Raw genomic sequence first — 23,068 nt, 5'->3', positions numbered from 1 at the left:
CAAACAGAGTCCATCTACTTCAGGACAACAGGCAATCCGATACAGGTGATTGCACCAGCTCTCACATCATTTTCCCAAACCAAACATGGCTCCTTTCCAGTGCATGAAACTACATTTTTGTGTAAACCAGCCACACTGTATAGTGGATTATGCATTTTAAGAAATAGTTTACTTAGCAGCCACAGTAGTGTTTAGAATAAAATTAAAAAAGGCCTACTGAAAACAGTGGAATTGACCAGACGTACCAGCCACAGCAGGAAAAAAGTACTAGCAGCTGGTAGTTACTCTCAACTATCGGTTCCACTTTTGTCCCCTTGAACATGCAGTTTTGGCCAGCAGGTAGTGTGATTTAAGAAATGGAAACTCAAAGAAAAATCCATTAATCATCTGTTTGGCCAGTAGGGCCTCTGCATAGGCCAATAAAGGGACAGTATAAGGAGCCGATAGTGTCTTCACATCTTCCCAGATCCTTGGTGCTTTTCAATCAAACACCCTAGCCCGTATGGCTCTTTCCTCCGTGCCAACCATGGGAAGTGTGGGTTTGGTGCACTTCATATGATTCCACTTTGTCCAGATCAACATGATCTTACACTTCACTGAAGAAGTGGATTGGCATTAGGTGCACTTTTAGATTGCCTTCCAGCTGAGACTGACTTTGAGGGGTTGACACCCCTTCAGTTTCAGCTCTGGCCCAGTATGTCCCTGTACAGCTCCGGTACCCTGTCCGGATCTACGGGCCTTGGTAGGAAGTGAGTGAACCTCTGATGCCGCCTCGATCTTGTTCCATCCCGGGATGTCCCATCTTTGTTTAGAGCAACAAAGTAAAATGCACCTTTGTCTCCGTGCCGGTAGATGTTGGAGGAGTAGGTGTTGTACCAGTTTTCTTCAAACTGCTCCCTAAAAACTGATTCTGCTGACAACTTCTCCTGCAGAGAGAAAGAAAAAAAAGGAAAAGTGAGTTTTATGATGCAAAATATGCCACCTGCTGGCAGTGGGATACATATTAGACATGTTGAGAGCTGGTGTACTCTGCAGTTTAAAGCACACATCTGTTTAGTGTGTGTACTCACCGATCCATACAGTTCCCCCTTGCTGTTCATAGCGAGGTAGAGGCCACTGTCCACTCCTCTGATGCTGACCAGTCCCACTGCTAGACTGATAAACTCCAAAATACCTGCACAAACACACATTACATTACATTAGATTACATTACATTCATTTGGCAGACACATCTTTTCCAAAATGACACACAATAAATACATTCGAATTCTATCTTTGAAGTATTATGAACAATATGACTTTCTGCTGTGATTAAGAGCTCCATTGATACCTGTATAATATCCTCCTAAACTACATATTTGTTAAATACTTTAGATGTATCAAATGAAGAAAGCTGACTGTCTGACCAAACTGAACCTGCACTCAAAACAAAAAAGTCCAGTACATTTAACCAGCTGACTCTGACAAGCAAGGCTGGGTGTCTGGTATGGCCTCTGGCGTGAAGTTACATCCAAGTCTCAAATGGAATGAATCAAGTGCCAGAAGTGCTACAGCCTTGCAGCAGTAAAATAAATCTCAGAGCGGTCTACTTTTGATCTGTAAGCTGCAGCTGTTTATCTTGATAACTGAAGATTAGTCGCTAAAAGTCAAGAAAAGCTTTTAATCTAATCTCAAAGAGGAAATGTGGTAGAAATGTGCAAACATAAAATACTCCTGTTGTCCCACCTGGTGAGCTTTTTCAACAAAAAAAAAATCAATTCAATTTCACTAGATGCATTACATCTACTGGTGGCAACATTGACTGTAGCTTAGTTTTGTAGTAGCAGCTGGCACCACAGTAGTAGGCTGCTACATATGTTATACGCATCTGATTATAGTAGCATGTATGGCTTTTTATCATGTGATATTAATAGGTTACATGATTATATAAAGTGGGTGCACCAGTGGGTGGTGATGCAGTGATGATCCCCCAATGTCGTGAGTTTGAACCACCACCCTTTAAAATCAAATACACAGCTAACTAGTATGATGCAAAGACAGTTAAGACCATACAGTCTATGTTGAAGACTAAAGGCTCTCTCTTGCTCTCTCAGTGTGTGTGTGTGTGTGTGTGTGTGTGTGTCCCAGTGCCTCCACCATAAGGATACCTGTCAGCATGTTACAGAGCCTATAGCAGATATTCCACACTGGGATAGTTCATTGGTATAGGCTATCACTACAATTACTATCACTACTGATGAAAATAAAAATAAGAGTTAGGTAATTATCATAGATTGTAAAGAGGTCTGTACCGAATCTGCTGTGGTCTTTCCTAGTGCCCTGCACGGTGCCGTCAGGACGGATCTCCAGGTGGAAGCCGGTCCTGCAGTAGAGCTGCCGCCGCCTTAGAATCCCTTTCAGATGGCTGAGGTCGGCCAGGCTCCGGGACAGCCTCTCCGCGGACACCAGGTGATCCTGCTGCTGCCCCTGTCCACCCATCATCAGTCCGGTCACCGAGTCCACCGCCCCGGCTGGGGTGAGAACAAAATGAGAGCCAACGGGAGCCGGAGCGCCACCAAAGCTGTCCAGAAATCCGTTGAAGCTCCCAACCTCGGCTGCTGCCCCCATCACAGATAAGACACCCGATCCGCTTTACAGCACAGGAGATCCAAGTCGAGATCCAAGTGATGAGCAGAGAGCCTTGATGTGAACTAGCGAGCTGGGGTCAGCAGCTTAATGGGAGAAAAAGAAAAGTTGGATGGAGGGCGTCTTTTAAAAAAAAATCCCCAATGAGTGCGCGTTTTGGCGCAGTCTCCAGCACCGTTAATTAGACTGTCATCTGGTTAAACTCCCGCGTTATCTTGATGTATGCAGGTATCCTGGGTTGCAGCAACCCGTGTCCCTTCTCCTCCTCTCTTCTGCTATTTATCCTTCTCCCCTCTCCTCTATACGCTCCCTCTCTCCTCTTCACCTCGGGATACTCCCCTTTGCTCCGGTGCACATCAGGGTTTTCCTCTCTCTCTCTCTCTCTCTCTCTCTCTCTCTCTCTCTCTCTCTCTCTCTCTCCTCCTTCTGGTTACCTTCTTAATTCACTTCTCCCTTTTATTCCCGCGGTACCCTCTGCTCTCTCTCAGCTCCTCTAGAAGCAGCATGAAGCGCATGAGACAGACACACTGCACTCCACATCTAATAGTCCTCCGTAGCTATATAAATTCACCCCGAGTTGCCTTTTATGCAAATGCGCCCCGATCTCCTCCCTTTATGGCGCATTTCTGTTCCCGTTTGAAACGGAGCCCCCTACACCCCCCTACTCGATCGTCGTTCCTCTGTCTCACCTTTGATGTTCAGTTTCAGTGGAGTGAGCGCAGGGACTTGGAGAGGAAATTAAAAAACTACTAATGAAAAATGTCCCTGACGTGCTTGCTCTCACTACTGCAGTTGACGGATTAAAAGAAGCTCAGCATGCTTATGGGCACTTCAGCGGGTCAGTTTACACTACACGAGTGTTTGTGCAAGTGCGCAACTCAGCTGCGACCTGTGTGTGAAATGGACATGGAGAGAAAGAGAGAGTGTGTGTGTATACGTCAAACAGCATGAAAGTGATATTTCCATTACCCTAAACGCTTTACAACCCCACGCCCCCCATATTGAAATGACTCAGGTGCGGTGGTGAGAGAAGGAAAGCCCCCATTTGCGTAATTTTCGCACTCGGTTGTTGATTTATGGCCCCCGTTTTATGTAAGGCAGCCGCACGTTTACAGCGCCCGCAACGACACACAAACACACAGTCGCATCACACGCACGCACGCATACACACACACACACACACACACACACACACACACACACACACACACACACACACACCTGTGCAAACGACATCACTTGACTGTCAATCCCTTCATTGATCTTTCCAAGATGCTTTGAACAGGAGCCCATATATCCTTAATTGTGGTCTTAAAAGACGAATCAAAGACACAGAGGCTTCAAAGTGGAGGGATCTTGTAAGGGGATCAGGCAATAACAACCTGAAGTAGGGAATATACCTGTTTGAACTGTAGGCTTAGAAAATACCCCGACACTTGACACGTGGAGGACTTCAGAAAAAAAAACTCAATAGCTGTTAATTCTTTATGTAAATAAACTGAATTTGTCATCTTTTTATTGATCATAACTTGGAACACATTCAGTTTACTATTTAATATTTCACTTGCATGCAAGGAAACACTTTGCAGATGAAATATTGTCTGTTTAATTGGATTTAAGAATGTCAAGAAAATATATTAGCCTATTTATATGAATATTTACGTAAACAGATGCGTAAAAAATGACAATAAGATAATGAAATGACTACATTACTACTCTGGGTCTGTTCATCTTTATTTACATTTTGGTCGTTAATGAAATTGTAAAAAGGTCAATTAACAATGCAAGACTAGCTAACCAACAGATGTCTTTCCAAATATGTTTTTTTGATAAACATTGCTTTGTATACATATAGCCTGCTGCTCACTCAGATCTTACTTGCTTGGTCTACATGGTTTATATGGACAATGGTTTTTATCTGAGCAGGGGTACAGAGGCCCATGTTGGAGCCTATATAGCATTGATTTTGGCAGCTATACAGACACGCGCTCGCGCACACTACGCACGCGCACTCACAGCTGCCCCCTCCCTTGGGAGTCGCATTGATAAATGAGTTGAAGGTGCAGAGGTGTGTGTGCGCGCGTGTGCGTGTGATCGCTATAAGCAGGTCATTTTGCACTCATTTCGATTTCTCCAGCATGACAGAAAGACAGGGGTATATATTTTTTTATGCTGTGATGTGTTGTGTGGTTGATCTCTGTCCCTTTTTACTCTGTGTGTCTGTGTCTCTCTCTGTGTGTGTGTGTGTGTGTACGTGTGTTTGTATTCAAGTGAGACAGACAGACTGACGGAGCATCTATGTGTGTGGCGTGTGTCCCTCTCCCTCTCTCCCTCGGTTCATTAGTATTTATGACCAGCAAAAAGGACTTTTTTTTAAAAGGAGACAGGATTGATCAGAATCGCCTCCAGGCTGATCGGATCCTGATGTATTGGATATCGACCCAGTCAAAATGAAGATGTCAACTACAATGCCACGTTACCACGCGCACTTATGAGGTGCAAGTGAACAGTTCCCAGGGTCACATGGTTAGCTCTAAAATGTAATTTCTTGGTTTACTGCTTTGTTTGTAACAATGGACAGAGAGTGAGGCCAACCATGTTGCCACCATTGCTGTATGGAGAAGGAGGAGGAGGAGGCCCCCAGGGTTATATCCCTCTCCGCACCCCACCTTGCATCATCCACTCACCCACACACCCACACACACACACACACACAAAGAAAGAAATTACAACCTAATCGAATGCCTGGATAATGGAATAACTAAATAAGTAGCCTAGAGGTTATTAATGCAAGTTGTTTCCAAACTGGGGTCTGAGGGACTCCAGCGGTGCTTGAAAGCTACATCCAGAGGACCCCCATCAAAATGAATACATCATTTATACTATTTGCCACGAATCTGAAATTTCAACTTTACCACTATAACCTAATAGATAGGCCCAGAGTTCAAAAATCAACCACAGCAAATGCTTTTGTCCCATATTGGACAAACTGTTGTCAAATGAAGGCGTTATCCAGGATCTAATGTCTCTATATTTGTGGCATTAGTACATTTAAATGTTTGAAAAAGGTTTGATTAAACAATGATTAGTCAATTGAGTCTTTGTCAAATAAACCAAACTGAATGGGACCTTTCAACATCTGAGAGGTCAACTGTAATTTTGCATTAATTATTTAACAATCATTTTATAAGCCACCATCAACCCATTAGGGAACCCACTGAAATGATTAAAGACTAATCTTTGGGTTATAAGCAAAGTAGAATCCAAAGACACAAATTAAGATCTCATTAGGTAAATTCAATCAATAAAGGGGTTTATTTCTACCAAGAGGTTTTGATTGTTCTTGTTTGATCTGTTTTCAACTTTTGGCTAAATGGAGCTTATTGGTTAAAGTGATCCACCATGCTTCATGTGTGAACAGGTGACAGGCCCATCTATTAGACTTCTCTCCTTTATTCTCTCAGCATCAAAGTCTTGAGAAAAACCCCATCAGGTTAGCATTAGTCCTACATGTAAAGACTTAAATGGAGAGTTCATCTTTGATATTCGTTTGATATCTGCTCTCCATTGGCTGCTTTGATCCCACACTTCCCACTAGACATTTGATACCACATTGACCCTCAATGAAAAGTGAAGATTGACAAAATGTTGACAGCACTGGTCAGTTTTAATTTTCCCCATGTAAACTGAGATGTCATGTTCATTCCAATATGATGACTCATTTTTGGTAATATATAGTAGACTTTCAACAAATGTTGCTTTTGGATATGATTGATTTTGACTGTGTCTATTGTGAGTATGCAGCCAGTTTGCAGTTTCTCTCAGTAGTATATGCAGTGATGAAAAGTACATTTACTCAAATGTACTTATGTATACTTTCAAGGTACTTGTACTTTACTTGAGTGCTTCCTTTATACACCTTCTACTTCACTTTCAGAGGGAAATATTGTATTTTTACCCATCAGCTAAAGATCTACTTACAAAACATTTACATAAAAACAAAAGCTTAACATTTTGAATAACCTATAGACTTTTACTTTACATGTTTTTACATTGTGGTGACCAATAAAGCTTATTTTTACCTTAAGTAGTAAAATATCTAAGCTTCAATCCATCATCGGCTGTTAATGAATGAAAATGATGGTGAATTAAAAAAACCCCCACTTGATTAATATCTTTTTTAATATGCTTTTAAATAATATGCTTTTAAATATTAATTTATCATTAAATTTTTTTTTGGATAATATTCATTTATATAAGTTTGATGTATAGGGTATGTGCAGTTTTAGGCTACCACTTTATTGGTTAAATTGTATGTATGTATCCTATAATGTAAACTAATGGGCAATGTGAACTCATACGGATTCATCTTTGACCACAACCCTGTTTATAATTATCTGTGGTTCAAATTAATCACTAACTTCAACTCAGTGAAGCATTAAATCCTCTATGTGTCATGGATGTATAACCCTAATCCTGCCAACTGGGTACCTGCAGACCCCAGAGGTACCTATAGTATTTGTCATATCTCACAGGTGCTTTACTTCATCATTTTCAAGCCCTTTTCAATCAATGTGTTCCTTTTTCTCTTTGTGTTCTAATTAGTGTGCTTTAGAAAACATACTATTGTGCCAGTCAAAAGCACTCATTTCTACCTTTGCCATTTTAATAGATGCAACTGTTTATTGACTTCATGTTTGCCATGGATCCTATTTTACAGTATCACACACTATCAGAGGGGTCGGTGCACCCTGACATTTATTTTGAAGGCTTTGTGGAAAGAAAAATTGTATTAAAGAAAAGCATATATTTTATTTTTACACAACATTCAAATTTACTGTAAGTTTCCTAAAGTCACAATATTGTAGGGTTTTTTTTTCAGATGACACTAATTACACCTAAAATTGTTTTGAGGAGAAATAAGGTAACATTTATGTTAAACATGTTGTTAGCATGAGGCATATCCCCCAAAATACGTCACACTGTTTACATGATGTGAAGGGGTCTATAAGACCTTGTAACAGGCTGCATCCCTGCTGTGTACGGGACATTGCTCTCAGCCTCAGCATCCACTGAGCGGCCGGCCGCACATCTCGCGATGAAAGCAACGCGATAGTTTTGGTGCTGCCCGCAAACTTGTAATCACAGCAGCGCAGCAGAAACAGAAACAGCAGCAATGGCCGCTTTCCGCAGAGTGGCAGCGCTGGCAGGCAAACTAAACGTCTGGCCGGCGGCGACAAATGAGTTTTTCGGCAGTCAGACGGCCGCTGGAGGAAGGACACGGAGATGTCTGGCTGTCGGGATGTGTCTTGCAACCGGAGGCGCCGTGGCTATTTATTTGTACAACGATATGACGAGCAGCGGAGGAAGGAAGAGGATGGGGAGGCACTGCATCAACGGTCTGCTCCCGTCCATCCCGACCGTCGAAGCCAAGGAGAAGGTGGGTGTCCTACTGAACCGAGGGCTGTGATCGGTGACGGTGGCACGGAGGCTGTAGTGACACGTAGTGACTTCGTTAGGATAGTGGTCGGCAGAAAATATGCATTCCTCCTCCTCCTCCTCCTCCTCCTCAGTGTTGACACAGGGGCCTCAGGGGACCACTGGGAGAAAGAGATACCACTGAGTTTCTTTACTCAAAGATTAGACCCAGTTACACGGGCCTACTTCTGTACTGTACCCAGGCTGTCGTTGGCAGTCAGTTTATATGTTTTCCTCTGGGGCGGACAAACTGTGTCATTCATCCCAGCACGCCCAGTGGAAACAGTTTACTCACTATTTGGCTGCTGGGCGGTGTGCGCGCGCAGATGCAGGGATGGCGCTCTCCGCTCGAGCTGGTGCTGAAATGACCACAAAATGTTGAGAATGTTAAATGTCACGTAGTCAGGCTGTGGTGCACTGCTAAAAAGCACTGCTTAAAAAACAGCTTGTGCAGCCTATTTAAAGAGGCTTTGGACAGAAAAATATATAAATTATAAACTCCAATTCATACTTACATACATGCATAGCATGCAAAATCATAAAAAAACACAATACAACCACACAACACCACAATAAGACAGCTGTAAAAAGCACTACTAACCCTAACCCTAGCTTATAAAACCAGGAAAATAATATTGCATCATTATTGCACATTATATGTTCAACCAACAACTTAAGTACTACACATGCTAGTGTAGACCATCTGTGGCTTTATATCGTTTCACCAACAGCATTGAATTACAGCTGTTTAAAATCCCTATGGACAATGAAACAAATTAGTTACTTTACTCACTGCAAAGCCTTGTTACTTAACCTGTAAATTAGTTTATAAATAGCAGATAATGTTAGGTTACTGAAGAATAGATGAGTAAATACAATTGAATGAACCAGGGCCCAGTGGTGGAAGAAATACTCAGAGTACTTTTACTTAAATAAACATAACAATATCATGTGTTAAAAATATGCCATTACAGGTTAAATGTACGTTACGAAATCCAAAAATTGACTATAGTGCTTTAACACCTAAATATACTTAAAAGTATCAATTATTAACTACTCAGTAAAAGGGTCCTTTTCATAAGTTCATGTTGTTATGTTGGTCTATAATATATCATATTGCATTATTATTATTATTATTATTATTATTATTATCATTATTTTGTTAGCTGGTGGCAGTAGAGGTACTTGAAACTACTTTAAGTATTTTGATAGAGTGTTCAAATAGTGTTCATGAGATGATTATATCTTTTGAATCAAAGTGTTTATTGTATAAAGTAAAATTGTACTGGAGTAAATATTACCACATTCTCTCTAAAATATATTAGAATAAAAATATATAGTAGCCTAAAATAAAAATACTCAAGTTAAGTACTTGAAAAGCACTGTACTTAGTTACTTTTGACCACGTAAGTGCCTAATGAGCAGCTCCAGAGCTGAAACAAGTAGTAGATAAACGGAGCAATTGATCCATTTCGTGATCATAAGTAATGAAAATGAGATAATGACAGCCTTAGAAACCTAGAAATCTGTAAATCTGTAAACTACTTTCCAGTAGTTATGCATGTACTTACTATGTATGTACTAAATATGCATGTGCATGCATCTGTGTAAATGTGTACAATTATTATTATATCTGCGTAACTAACTTTTACTTGGACTTGGTTTGGACTGTGTAGCTTGTTCAGAGATTTTGTAAATGTTGTAATGCCAGCGTTTTTTGTGTCATTGTTATCTTTTTTTAGACAAGAGATTAACCTGTCAGTTTCTAAATGCAAACATCAGAATTTTCAAAAAAGATTTTAATAATCAGATTCGTACATTATATGTCAGATAGAGCTGCAAAGATTAGTCATGAAAATGATCTTTAGTTGCAGCCCTAGTGTTAGAGCATTTCTGAAAGACATCAACAAGGAGAGTTTTATATTTGGACCACAAATGGCTTTGCACATGATGATGATTTAGTAAGTTTCTGGTTTCTGAACATTGAGTTTGTGTAGGCCTACTGAAATGAACTGTTCAGTAGATGCAGTAAATTGGATAAAACATGCAAAACTGCAGGTACACTGCCTGAAAACAAATGAGATCTTCTTAATCAACTGACAGGGTTGGAAGAGTTGCCTGTGGGGCAAGGAGATTGAGGGTAGAAAGTTAACAAGAAGCTAGCCTACAGGGAGGCAGGAGAGTTATCTGACTGGGGAACATGATGCTCAGTCAGCTGGATTAAAGAGTTGGCTGGATAGCCAGCCAGCCTGGGAAGAGAACAGTTTGTCAGCAGGGAATGGGAAAACTCATCTGGTTGAAGTGGACTGAAAGGATCTGGAAGAACTGAAATGCAGGGACAGAAGATCTGCTGGAAAACATTCTTCAAGTACAAGAAAACCACATTCCCAGGAGTTTGGGTCAGTGGAGGCTTCAGGCACCTGGATCTGAGGGATTTGCTTGTCTATCCTGGCAGATTAAAGCTGAAGGGGTTCAGAAGCATGAGGCAGACAGGACCATACAGACCTAAACCAGTAACTTGGCTGACTGGCAGTGTGGTAATGATAGAGTAGGGACTTAGGAGATGCATGAGGAGATGCAAACTAAACCACAGTGATGCTCGACTGTCCTCATGGAACACAGGACCCCTTTGGGAATGTGCTGGCAGCTGTGTCCTCATTTTGGCTCTCTTCATCTCTCTACACTGTAGAGTAGAGATACTGAATTTGCTGTTGCGGAAAACACCAGATACTGTTGGCACATGAAACAATGACCTCTACTATTAAAGGGCCAGCTAATATATTCATGGTTCAGCATCAGACTCGTATCACAACAGAGAAAAAAGCTTTATGCTACACGGAACTGTATGATGCTCATCAATGTGGAAAATGAACTGATGAACAGTGTTAGCAATCTCTGAGCTTGGGACATTAGTTGGATTGCTCTGTAATTTAACTGAACACAAGACAGTTCAGAGCTGAGAAAACAGAGGAGATGGACTTAAGAGCTGCAGCTGTGAATGGAGAACAGTGGGTTCCCTGAGGGAAAACACCTGGGGCATCTGCTGTGCAGTCAGGAGAACAGGACTAGGCAACAGGAGCAGGTTTGTTTGTGGCCACATGGCACTTACAAGAACACGGTGTGTCACTCTGCACGTAATTTCAATTTTTTTTCCAGTGGAACTTACATTACTTTTTACAACATGGTGTGCAGTATAGCATGTGACCCAGCTCCCTCTGCATAACTTTGTAAACTTCATTCATTAGTGAGAACCAAAGCCACGGGCGTCTCTTCTCTTACACTTGATAACAGTGCATTCCTATGAAGCAGAGCACTCATCTCCTATTCATGCCTTCAAAAGCTCCCTTGGTGGAAGGCAGCATCAAAGCTTTATGAATGAATCTGTGTGCTCATTAGCATGTTAGCTGAGCTGAGCAGGAACCGCACGCCGGGCCCTGTGGCCAAACAGGTTTAAATTTGGAAACCTCTCTGCTAATTGCACAGCTTCATGCAGCACAATCTGTCGGCGTAGCAACTCCTTCTGCTGCAGTTAATCAAGTTGAAGCCCTGGCTCCTCACAGAGAGAGAGAGAGAGATGCTAATCAAGTAGAAAGTAGTGACAAAGTATTTGTGTGTGTGTGTGTGTGTGTGTGCCCCTGTTATCATGTTATTGTACTGCGCCAGAGGTGCTGACTCTATTTATAATCTCAGAGCTAAATGGAGAGAGTTGGTGCCAAGAATAGATGGATCTTCTCATTACAGAGGTTCAAACGCAGTGAAGATGTGTATAGACTATATCTATAGTTTAGATTCTGCTGTCTGTATGAGGGGCACAGAGTCCACTTCACAAAACACTATGACAGCAGGAAGTCACATTGAAACTACCATCATGTCTTGGTATTAATCACCTTTCCCTGTGTGCATGCTGGCAGTTTTTGACACCACTCTCAGTTATACCCCACTTGTCATTCAGATCATCAAATACAGTGTGATCTACTCATTGTCTGTACTGTATGATGAAACCAGTTTCTCTTAATATTTTCCTCTGCCTTGAGATATTTCAATTGGGAAAAATATCCTCTAAGTGTCACTTTGTGTTTTCATTTTATGTCTGCAGGCACGTCAGTTTGACTTTGACGATACAGATGTGTACATGTCGTCCCATGAGCAACGTTTCCACATGTTCAGCTCTGTGGAGTATGAAGGGCAGCTCTACATGACGCCACAAAACTTCATCGAGTCAGTCACCATGAGCGAACCAAGGAGTACGTATTATCCGCAAACCTCTTTTACACTTGTGTTCAAAATTAAAATTAAGAGGCTTTGTATCCATAATTGAGACCTACCTGGAGTTCATTATTGTTACTGTTTGTATTTTGTGTCGGGAACACGCTTTCCTGGCTCAAAAAGCTTTTGAATTTCAGTCAAAGGAATGTTTAAAGATTGTTATTTTGAGGTAAACAATATTCTCTATACATCAGCTCAATTTGATGAAGGTATACAGTTTTTTGTCACATTGGTCCCTTTTCCACACAGTTTTGGATATCGTTTTGATTTGATTTAACATTTGCTTTTATTTTTACCTGACGTTAAAATATTTGAATAAATAAAAATAGAAATTCAATACATTTTATCTTGCAGTGATAGTGATAATGAAGAACTAGCACCTGTCACCTCACACTATTTATGAGAAAGTTATTGTCAGATGGAGACAGGACCCTTCACACATTATATATTCTGAATATTAATCACTACATGACAGAGCCAGCAAATGTACAAACAGTAACTTTAAGCTTTCTATCCTCCATACATCTATAGCACTTTTCAACATGCAACAGCAACAACCTGCTTAATTCTTACTTATGTAGTTGCTCATAAGTGAGGAGGTACTGTTGCTTTTAACTTAATGCATTATGACTTTTGGTTGTTTGATTTCCATGAATTTATTCCTTATTTTATTATATTTATATCTTTTACCTCTCTGGGCATGTGCATTAGTACATATTTTTATTTTTTTGTATATAAATGATTATAACCACTAGACTTTGTTATAGTGTTTAGGTCAAATTTCCCCTTAGGGACAATAAAATATCTTATCTTACCTAATCCTATTGACTCCCAAGCATAATACCCACTATCAAAATATCTATCTGTTTTATAAGGAATGGTACAAACCTCATTGTGTCCTCATGCATATTTGATAACCAGCTGAATATGATGTGGTTTTAGTTTGTTGATCTCCATATGAGATCTAAAATGTTCCCACTTTCCCAATTCTGATATCGGTGCCAGGTGTAAAACAGATACTTTTTTTTTTCACTGCAACAATGTTTTAAAACACTTAAAGACACGCAAAGATGTGTTTAAACACATCTTTGCTGTTTCTGTCAGGCCGCTGCCAGTTGTAACAGATTAGTCCTGGCCAGCCAGCCTCAAAGCAGATGGCTTTACAGCTATTGTTTAGTCTGAGGTTAATGTTAGTCACACACACACACACACACACACATGCACACGCACACACACACACACACACACACACACACACACACACACACACACACACACACACATTCCATTTGCTCACATTTACCCTTTCTCTCTAAACCAGTCAATATATCTAAACCTTTACAATGTCCTCACAAGTTGAGTTAATCACAAACGTTTTTGCAATCCCATTAAAAGAAATCTGCTATCCCTTTCTTCAGTGGACACGTGATTGTATTGCGTGCAAACTGTGCACCTGTATGTGTGTGTTTACATCTACCCACGCTCACTGACATATGATACAGCCGCACATACCCTCTCAGCAGCCGACATCCTCTAATGCCTCCTTTGAAGTTGAATTAGATGAACTTTGTTGTATAAAACAGAACAAAAGTAGTATGTGCTTTTACAGGGACATTACACATACTACAAAGACCAGGACGGCGCACTTTAGACAGTACAAATGGGCCTGTGATGATGACAGTGTATATACAGTGAGTGTCTCTGTGTGTGTTGGTGTGTGTGTATGTGTGTGTGTTGTGACTGTACCCGGCACATTAAGACCCATTTCTAGATCATACAGATGCTATCTGACCGAGCCCACCCAAACTCTCTTCTCCTCTTTCCCTTCTTTTTCTCCCCTCTTTTGTCTCATTTCCCTGGCAGGCAAGAGGCCCTGGAGGTCCCTGACCAAACAGGTGGGAGACACACTCTTAAATGCTTCTTTCTTCTGCTCCTCCATGTTGCAGGCATCTGTTGCATGTTACATCTGTTGCAGGTTTCTCACACACTGCCAAGTTAGAATCCTGATTTTGCCAGGATTGTTAAAGACTTTGTTTTTGTAAATGCAAATATTCTCCATGTCGCATTAGTGCATGCATTGTGGATCATTAACGGATTCATGGCCAGTATATGAAAAGTGAGACAAGTGAGATGGTTGCCAGTTTCTCCTGACCTCCATGCTGCCTTTAAGACTGGATTCTCTGCCAAGCCTGAAATCTTCTAGATTGCTTTAGTGGACAAAATGAGAATTTTTAAGAGGACAGTATGTCAAGTAGAGGATATCTGTCCTTGAACTCTATGCACAGCCATCCCAGTGTGTTCTGTGACTTCAGAAGTATTCAGACCCCCTTAACATTTGTACACTTTATTGTAATTGATCCATTCTACACAGTATTAAACAGTGAATGTGTTCCTTCTGATTCAGTCATCACAGTCAGGTAGCCTGTGGAGTTTTATTGTAATCAAACACAGCAATGTTTACATTCATTGTTCAAGATACTCAAGATATTGAGTGAAATAAATGTATTTTAAAAGCTGAATTTTTTACATCTATTTTTACATTGACAAGCAATCCTTTTCTTCTCCGTCTTTCCTGCGTGTTGCTTCTACCAATTTATTGATCATTGGAAAAGTGTAGTTTGTATGCCCTACACAGTTGCATTATCGCCCTCTGCAGTCAGCTGCAATGTGCAACACGTTACCTTCGTTGTCCTGCTAGTAGAGTGAGATACAAGGAAAACGGGAACAAAACATTCCACTCCATTTGCAACCAGTGGTGAAAAACTCCACAGGTACCTTTAATGTTTTATATAAAATGAAATGCACTCTTTGTATCACTTTGTCTGTTCTTTGCCGCTTTCACTTTGTTACAGGAGCTTGAGAAGATTCTGTTAGACACTCCCCCAGTGTGGAGAGGATCGTCCAAACTGTTCCGCAACCTGAGAGAACGAGGTACAAACACACACACACACACACACACACACACACACACACACACACACACACACCAGTCATGGAAAATAGCAGCAAAGGCACCTTGAGCACCTGTGCACTTACTAATACAAATGCACACACACTTACAGACAGAGTAAATAGCAGTCAGATAATATCAAGGCCAGTGAATGTCAGTGGATTATGATAACCACTGCAGTCTAATTTCCTTTAGTACATACATTATATGTATTATTTTGTGTACAGTTTTTCATGTGTTCTAATTAAGGGGACGTTAAGCTTATTACTGCTTTACAAATGTTACTGCCTTTATTTGCATTTTGTGTATGAATACCAGGGCTTACCTGCTGATGTGTAACTAAATAGTAGTCACACTTGTGAGCTTGTGTGTGTCACTGTAGGTGTCTCTAATCCGGGGTGGGAGCCATACTGTCCCTCTTTACAGCCAAACAACCTGCTGACTAAACTAAAAATAAACCTCTCCTCTCCTCTCCTCTCCTCTCCTCTCCTCTCCTCTCCTCTCCTCTCCTCTCCTCTCCTCTCCTCTCCTCTCCTCTCCTCTCCACCAAAGAGAGACGGGAAGACGCTTCCCCTAATTAAAGCATTTGCTTCAGGAGTGTGTATGTCACAGCCCAGCTCTAGACTATGGCAATGAAAAGGGGAGTCACACGGGTAATCAGTGCACAAGTAAATTTAATCAAATACAAAGTAATCAAAGTTAACGAAAAATGACAGATGAGCAGGATGCGTCTGTAAAGTCAGTCATGTGGGGAGTAGATGAGTGAAGGTGTGTTGTGTGGGTGTTGTATGGTGGAACAAAGTAAAACAACCAAAAAGACAGTTCAGGAGTATGCCAGGGAGAAGAGAGAACTGACAGCTTCTGGCTTTTATAGATGGAGCACACTGGGCCCAGGTGTGTCCCATCCTGCTGATCAGCATTAGCATTAAGGAACCTCCTCTGCAGACAGAGCACAGTAGTGTTAGAGCAGCAAAACAGAGGGGCCGTCACACTGTTAATTACACACATACAAATTGTGTGTTGCATCCCCTCTCTTCCTCTGCCGTGATTACACAAGTACGTTCTTCACCTTGAAGTGTGTGTGTGTGTGTGTGTGTGTGTGTTGCATTCAGGGACCAGAGTTCAGGAGCAGTGCCTTCTTCCTTTTTGTCATCACAGAGATAAAGAGAGAAAAAGGAGAGACTAGAAACTAAAAAGAGAGGAAGTGCAACAAGAATTGGGGAGAAGGAGAAAAGGAAGAAATTGAAGAAGTAGATGGAGTGTATAGTAATCGATCTAGAGTATACTGAAAGAAAAGACTGAAGGACAAAATAAAATGAACCTTAAGAGGTTCGTAAAACTTATTATGCATACTAACAGAAATACATTATATAGTGCATGTCTACTCAAATTGCTGTTGGCCAAAAACCACACTCGCTGTCCCCAATCAACTGGTCTTACATCTGAAATTTGTCCCCAAAAGTAGCCTATGACAGACAAACACACCATCATTTATTTATTCTATTTTTTTTTTTACTTTAATACCCACTCACATTTTTTGAATTGAGCTTTCACTTCTGTCCCTCTTGTAAGCCGTATGTGTTTGTGTATGTGCTGATGTCACGACACGCTCTCTCTTTCATGCCATGATGAGCAAGGACAGCTAAAATCCCTGGAATGGCTTCATATTTCTGACAATGACAGAGCCATTTGTTGGACAAAGGAATGCACAGTGCTGCCTGAACATAGTTGGCTGTGTGTGTGTGTGTGTGTGTGTGTGTGTGTGTGTGTGTGTGTGTGTGTGTGTGTGTGTGTGTGTTGGTGGTTATTCTGTAACCTGGCACAGCATGTTTTTACTTTTGTTTAGAAAGTCACATGTATTCAGCACTGTGATGAGTTCAGGGTTTATAACATAGTATTTACATTTACACTTCACGTTGTCAGTTGTCTCACAGTTCAGTTGTATGAGCATACCTGACACAGGTATTATATTTTATCTGTTGTAAAAATCATTATTTACAACCAATAATCCCACATCTTAGTATCCAAATCCATATGGAATCACTACATTTTAAAAATATTATTGTGATGTATATAGCAAATACAGGTGCTAACACACATTAACATCAGACATATTCATGGATTCTATGTATAATGATTTGTTGTAATGTTATTGTAATTGTCCCAGCATGTGTTTATGATGAAGCATTATAATTTGTTCATGTCTATGCCATTGTTTTATTGAAGCCTTATTAAGTCATTGCAGCTCTATAAAACAATGAGGATTTTCTTGTCTTTTAAACAGCTTTAAGATAGGTATAACTTGACTTCAATTGACTATTTTTGTTTTGATATCAGTGAGGTTATAGTGGCTAGTTCATGAACAAGATACATGTCTCAAATGTATTTGAATTCTGTTCTCCTGTTTGGAGCACCAACTCATGAGTTAAATTTGACTTTTTAGCTGTGTGATGCTTGACCCTCTTCACCAGCTGTATTTTGGGCAGCTAGTTCACCATGAACTTGAGTGAGCTTGCATGCTGGGACTGTCGGCCTTTTGTGGAGATTGTTGAGGACCAGCTACTTAAAACAATCAGCTGAAAGCTGCAAGGAGCTGCAGGCTGTAGTGTTGATCCTTTTTGTATTATAAGGAATCATTTGATTTGATTTGCAGTTGATGTCACAACTATCATGTAGTGGACCTTAAAGCTGTGACTAGTTAAAAAGGAAGGATAGGAAGGAAAAAGTGAGACTGTCCATGGCACCTGTGAGGATGCAGAAATCAGTTTGATTTCAGTGACTTCTTATAAATCAGTGGTCCGATTTATAAGAAGCTTCATGCTTAACAGTGATTTATTGCCAAAAAACATATTATGATATTAGATATTATAAATGTGAAATATTAGGTGATAATATAAAAAACTACCTGGGGTTCAATGTTACACATCTTTTTTCAGTAGTATATCACTGAAAGTATGTGAGCTTAAACATGCAGAATGTATTTTAGAAACCTGAGTAGTTTCAGAGAGTATCTCTTAGTCTTTGTGCAGCTTGGGCTACATGGGGAAAAGAGAATTGAGTTCCAAACCAGCTCCTTTACACAAAGCAGCCAAGCATCAGGAAAACACAAGGTTCACTCTGGTTCGAGCTGGTGTCATATTCACTTGCACGCGTACACACACACACACACACATACACACGGGAAAGCAGTCCCCCGTAACACTCAAGCGAGTCACCCTGAACTATCTGAACGATCAGACAGAAAGCGAAAAAGATTCCTAAATGGGCCCGAGGCAAGAAAGGATCACCTCCTAAAACATTTTTCACGTGCTTATCCAAACACAGACACATACACACGCACACACCCCTGCCGGCCTGTGTCTTTACTTTGGACACTTAGGGTGTAGAAAAAGAAACGGTGTGTGGCCAAATGGCTGTTGGCAGCTCAGCTTGAGAAGACACATTTTAAGATGCTATCTTCATGAAAGGAAGGATTATGTGTGTTACTGTGAGTGTTTGTCTATATGTGTGTGTGTATGTGTGTGAGAGTGCGAGTGTGAGTGTGAGTGTGAGTGCGTGTGTGTCTCTCAAGAGGCCCACGGTCTTTGAACATCTGTAAACATTGTGTGTGTGTGTGTGTGTGTGTGTGTTGAATGTGACCTTTTCTTTAACTCTCTCTGTCTTGGTCTCTTTAGGCATCATCTCATATACAGAGTACCTGTTCCTGCTCTGTATCCTGACAAGTGAGTCAATTCAGTTTCTCCACACATCCTCCTGTCACTTCACCTTATCTACTACTTTATTATGCTATCTCTGTCTCTTTCTTTACTCTGCTTTCTCAATATTGCTCTCTCGCGAGCAGTATTCTGCGCCTATTTTGGGAGTTAGCCAAGACTATACTAAGGCCCACCCAGAACTCAACAAGAAGCAATTATGACACAAATCTGGTGGTTTTCCCCTTTCCCCTTGGGGTAAGATAAACACTGAGAGACAGAAAAAATAAGAAAAAAGATACTTATACTTGTGTTACTTATAACCTATTCAAAGTATTTACATAGGCAGGAGTGTTGGACATGTTACTCAAAAAAGCACTCACTGCTTACTTACTACTGTAGGTGGAATTATTTTTTTTTATTAAAATATTTCTGATACACCTTAAAAATGGTTGACTGTGTCTGTGCTTGTCCACAAAATCAGGAAGTGTAGTTTTTTTATTCTCTCCTGTTAATGATCATGATATTAAAAAGTGTTATGTTATGTTATTGCCCACATTTAACTGATAAAATGATAGCCACAGAAATATCTCATCTGTAAATCAGATTTACAGGAGTTTTGCATCCACTTAATGTGTCCACATTCATGACTAAAAACTATTCAGGAAGATGAAGGCTTAACCATTGAATTAAATTCAGTTAGTAATTGTACAAACTATACCATCTGCATTAGGTTAAATAACAATATAAATGTGGAAGCAGTCTTGTCCGTTCTTGCACAGGTTATATAGATTTATCCACCTGTCCCTTCTTCCTCTTCCCTATATGTCACTTCTTACTGTGCTATTTCTGGATTTTAAATTGCCTTTAACGCACACACACATGCATACTCACCCTATGTGCTCTCTTCTCTGTTCTCCAGAGCCTCATGCTGGCTTTAAGATTGCTTTCAATATGTTTGATGCAGACGGCAACCAGATGGTGGACAAGAGGGAGTTCATGGTGGTGAGTTGCAAATACTGAGCGAAAATCCATCCATTCTGGACAGATTTAACATGCCATCATTAATATCATCTTTTACCTCCAACAGAGAAGTGTTGGTTACATTATTAAATGTCAGAGTGACAATCAGAGTGATGTGACGATCGGTAATACACAACGTTTTGCATTATCATCATACAATAAATAGATGGTGTCATTCTGAATATGATAATAAGAGGGGCAGTTTTTACTAGTCTTAACTAAGCATGTAATGACACCATATATGATACCAAATTTAATTTAGTTTCAGTTTAGTTTGTCTCTCTAGTAAGCTCACCAATTCTTGGTTTTTTGACTAATTGTGTAGTCAGCTACAAACATTCCAGTTAAGTGAACCAAATCTGACCTGTAAACATAACACAGTCCAGCATATATATATAATATCTGGTTTCATGTAAATGTACTTAATTACAAAAACAGGGACACCACACATGTTTTATCCACCTTAAATCCCCACTGATTTAAGCTGAAGCTGCTTTTTTACTTAACTTACATAGATGCACATTCAGCTTACATGTTTTAATGATGAGCAATTATTTAACTTAAGTCAATGTAGAAAACCAACACTCTGTTGATCATGTTTTCAAAAGAGCTAAAGTATACTTGAATCACATCATAGACCAACATGAAAGAGCGACTGACTCAGGATGAGCTCAGAGCTTTGAATCTGACTTTGATTAGTGAATGAGATCTTCATTCTTTCCTTTATCACAGCTTCAGGAGATCTTCCGGAAGAAAAATGAGAAGAAAGGGAGGAAAGGGGATGCTGATAAGTCAGCGCAGTTGGTAAGATAGTTGGTAACAGAGAACCACAGTTTGTGTGTGTGTGCGTGTGTGTGTGTGTGTGTGTGTGTGTGTGTGTGTGTGTGTGTGTGTGTGTGTGTGTGTGTGTGTGTGTGAGGATTGATACATTAAGATGGGCGAAAAAATCAATTATTTTACCATTTACCCTGATTGCAACCAACAGTACAACGACCTGGAGTTATCAGTCGTAGACATGGACTTCAGTAATGCCACTATCATCAGTGGGGTGCTTGAGATTAAAGATCCAAAATGTATTTGAGTTATTGAGACAAACATAGTTAATTTACAGTGAAGTTCATATTAGGACATATCATAACAGGGCTGTAAAGTATGTAAAACAACATATGTTTCATTTGTAAAGTTGATTAAGGTGTAAAATAAGTGCTCTGTCAAACTGATTAGATTAGAATAGACAGCTTTATTATTCCCCAATGGGGAAACTCATTTCAACCAAATTAACTCCTACAGACAACAAACAATATAAACTTTGCATTCACAGTACAGGATGAATAAAAAACACCATAAAAATCAATTTGAGACATAATTAACAGCTGAAAGTTGCTATGAATCTAGACCACATCCAAAAGCTGATGTATCGGAAATGATACTTTATCATCCAAGTAAATTATGGTCTGCATTTAAAGGTATTACAGTAACTAAAACCCTCATATAAACAAGTGCATGCTGCCTTACAGGAACTGTTTTTACAATGTGGTATCTCCTCTGTTTTTACTGTGACAGTTTATCCCTACTGTGTACTTGTTAATCTGGATACATTCTTAAAAGAGTTTGTCCTTTTCAACACTTTTGTGATTAAAAAAATGTTAATGTTTCATTTATGTGTTTTATGTTCGTATCTGCAGGCTTGATGACTGTTTTTGTGGTTTGGTAACTACGTAATAATCCATCAAGCCTACACTTGTCTGGGCCAGGTCAATATTAACCTATCATAGATATATCAAGATGTTGGACTATTACTAGCAAGACATGTCAGTACAGAAGTTATGTTTGAAACAGTAAGGCCATAATGTAGTTGTTCCACCAGAGAATTTATTTCCTCATATTACCAATTTTTGCCACAATTTTTAAATAAAAAAGTAAAACCAGAGGGGCTTGCATATGTGAAACTATGAAAATATGCAGATATATCATTATCAAAATTTTGAAATTTCTCAAATATTGGCATACATCAACTTCAAAAGGTCAGTAAAGGCTGGGCTTTATTTAGAATTGTAAGTAAGTCATTAATTAATCTGGGAGTTTTTTAGGTAACAGTGCATTGAAAGCCACTTCCTGATTACTAGCTGGCAAATCAGAGTGTATTTTAACTTCTGCATGATAACATATTACTGATTTTTAAAGCTGTAATGAACTAACATAAACCATTAAGTCATTATAGTCCCAATGTACATGTACATCTTAGAGTAAAGTGATACAGATTAGATTACAAGATACCATCAATTTGAAATAAGATAAAATACATTTTTAAATAAATTATTACACTGACAAATTATCTTTGGCTGCAAAACAAAACAAATAACAGAATGTCGTAATGCAATATGTGTGTTCTTCTTAAATGTAATCATAGATGTGTTGAAAATGAGATATCCTTGTACAGACTGTATCCACAGCCTCTTTCATTGCATGTACTAACATGTCTTTTACCTTCTCTCCTCCCTCCTCTCTGACTGCATGCTCTGTCCTCTTTTTCTTCTTCATGTCTCTCTCTGTGTGTCAGAGTATGCAGCTGTATGGATATCAGGTTGCCCCCATGAACAGCGTATGTATCCAAAAATCATAACCCCTCAGTCCCTTTTTTGCTCTTTAGATGGTCAAAGAAATGGATGGAAGGGTGAACAGAGAACTAGGTGACAGCTGGGTTTCAAATAATGAAAATAAGGCCTTAAATTTGACGAGTTTATAAGAGCAGTGATGAAGACTTTAATATGAGCGGGACAACAGGTTAAGTAGTCATGGTAAACATTTCAGAATGAACATTTTCTGCTTAGTGTGTGTTTCACAATATTGGGAACTGTAATTAAAGAAATAGGTTGACTTTTTTTCTAAATATGTTTATTAGCTTTCTTGCTGACAGTCAGGTGAGACATCACTCTTATATTTGTATGGTAGACGTGGCTGCAGCCAGCAGTTAGCTTAGCTTAGCTACAGCTACAGTTAGCATGGATCTGGCCAACAATAACAAACTGTTTAC

At 39.9% G+C, this 23,068-nt stretch overlaps 2 protein-coding genes across 3 annotated transcripts in view; one reads left to right on the top strand and one right to left on the bottom strand.

Moving 5' to 3' along the window:
- Nucleotides 1-680: 680 nt before the first annotated feature.
- On the bottom strand, nucleotides 681-2,607 carry LOC128374147 (fibroblast growth factor 20-like). Its single transcript, XM_053334416.1, has 3 exons — nucleotides 2,292-2,607; nucleotides 1,071-1,174; nucleotides 681-926 (listed from the first exon to the last, which is right to left on the bottom strand). Exons 1-3 carry the CDS (start codon nucleotides 2,605-2,607, stop codon nucleotides 681-683), a joined length of 666 nt encoding a protein of 221 aa, XP_053190391.1.
- A 5,189-nt stretch (nucleotides 2,608-7,796) lies between these two features.
- Nucleotides 7,797-23,068, top strand: part of micu3a (mitochondrial calcium uptake family, member 3a) — a 30,072-nt gene continuing 14,800 nt past the window's right edge. Inside the window, exons 1-8 of one of the 2 annotated variants that reach the window (XM_053331218.1) lie at nucleotides 7,797-8,065; nucleotides 12,200-12,347; nucleotides 14,233-14,264; nucleotides 15,222-15,300; nucleotides 18,994-19,041; nucleotides 19,934-20,016; nucleotides 20,767-20,838; nucleotides 22,595-22,636. In XM_053331218.1, coding sequence (XP_053187193.1) covers nucleotides 7,802-8,065; nucleotides 12,200-12,347; nucleotides 14,233-14,264; nucleotides 15,222-15,300; nucleotides 18,994-19,041; nucleotides 19,934-20,016; nucleotides 20,767-20,838; nucleotides 22,595-22,636 — 768 coding nt within the window. In that variant the 5' untranslated portion in view covers nucleotides 7,797-7,801. The remainder of the gene's footprint in view (nucleotides 8,066-12,199; nucleotides 12,348-14,232; nucleotides 14,265-15,221; nucleotides 15,301-18,993; nucleotides 19,042-19,933; nucleotides 20,017-20,766; nucleotides 20,839-22,594; nucleotides 22,637-23,068) is intronic. The other variant, XM_053331226.1, reaches the window with a different exon arrangement.

This window comes from Scomber japonicus, chromosome 2, assembly GCF_027409825.1.
Source record: "Scomber japonicus isolate fScoJap1 chromosome 2, fScoJap1.pri, whole genome shotgun sequence".
NCBI classification, from domain to species: Eukaryota; Metazoa; Chordata; class Actinopteri; order Scombriformes; family Scombridae; genus Scomber; species Scomber japonicus.
Note: the sequence above shows the minus strand (reverse complement) of the source record. Positions and strands in the feature narration are given on the sequence as shown.

What these genes read in the sequence shown, in the direction of transcription:
- LOC128374147 (XM_053334416.1), bottom strand. Translation starts at nt 2,607, where the DNA reads ATGGGGGCAGCAGCCGAGGTTGGGAGCTTCAACGGATTTCTGGACAGC. An exon ending in GAAAGACCACAGCAGATTCG is followed by an intron (nt 1,175 to 2,291) that starts GTACAGACCTCT and finishes GTGTTTGTGCAG; the next exon opens with GTATTTTGGAGTTTATCAGT. An exon ending in AGGGGGAACTGTATGGATCG is followed by an intron (nt 927 to 1,070) that starts GTGAGTACACAC and finishes TTCTCTCTGCAG; the next exon opens with GAGAAGTTGTCAGCAGAATC.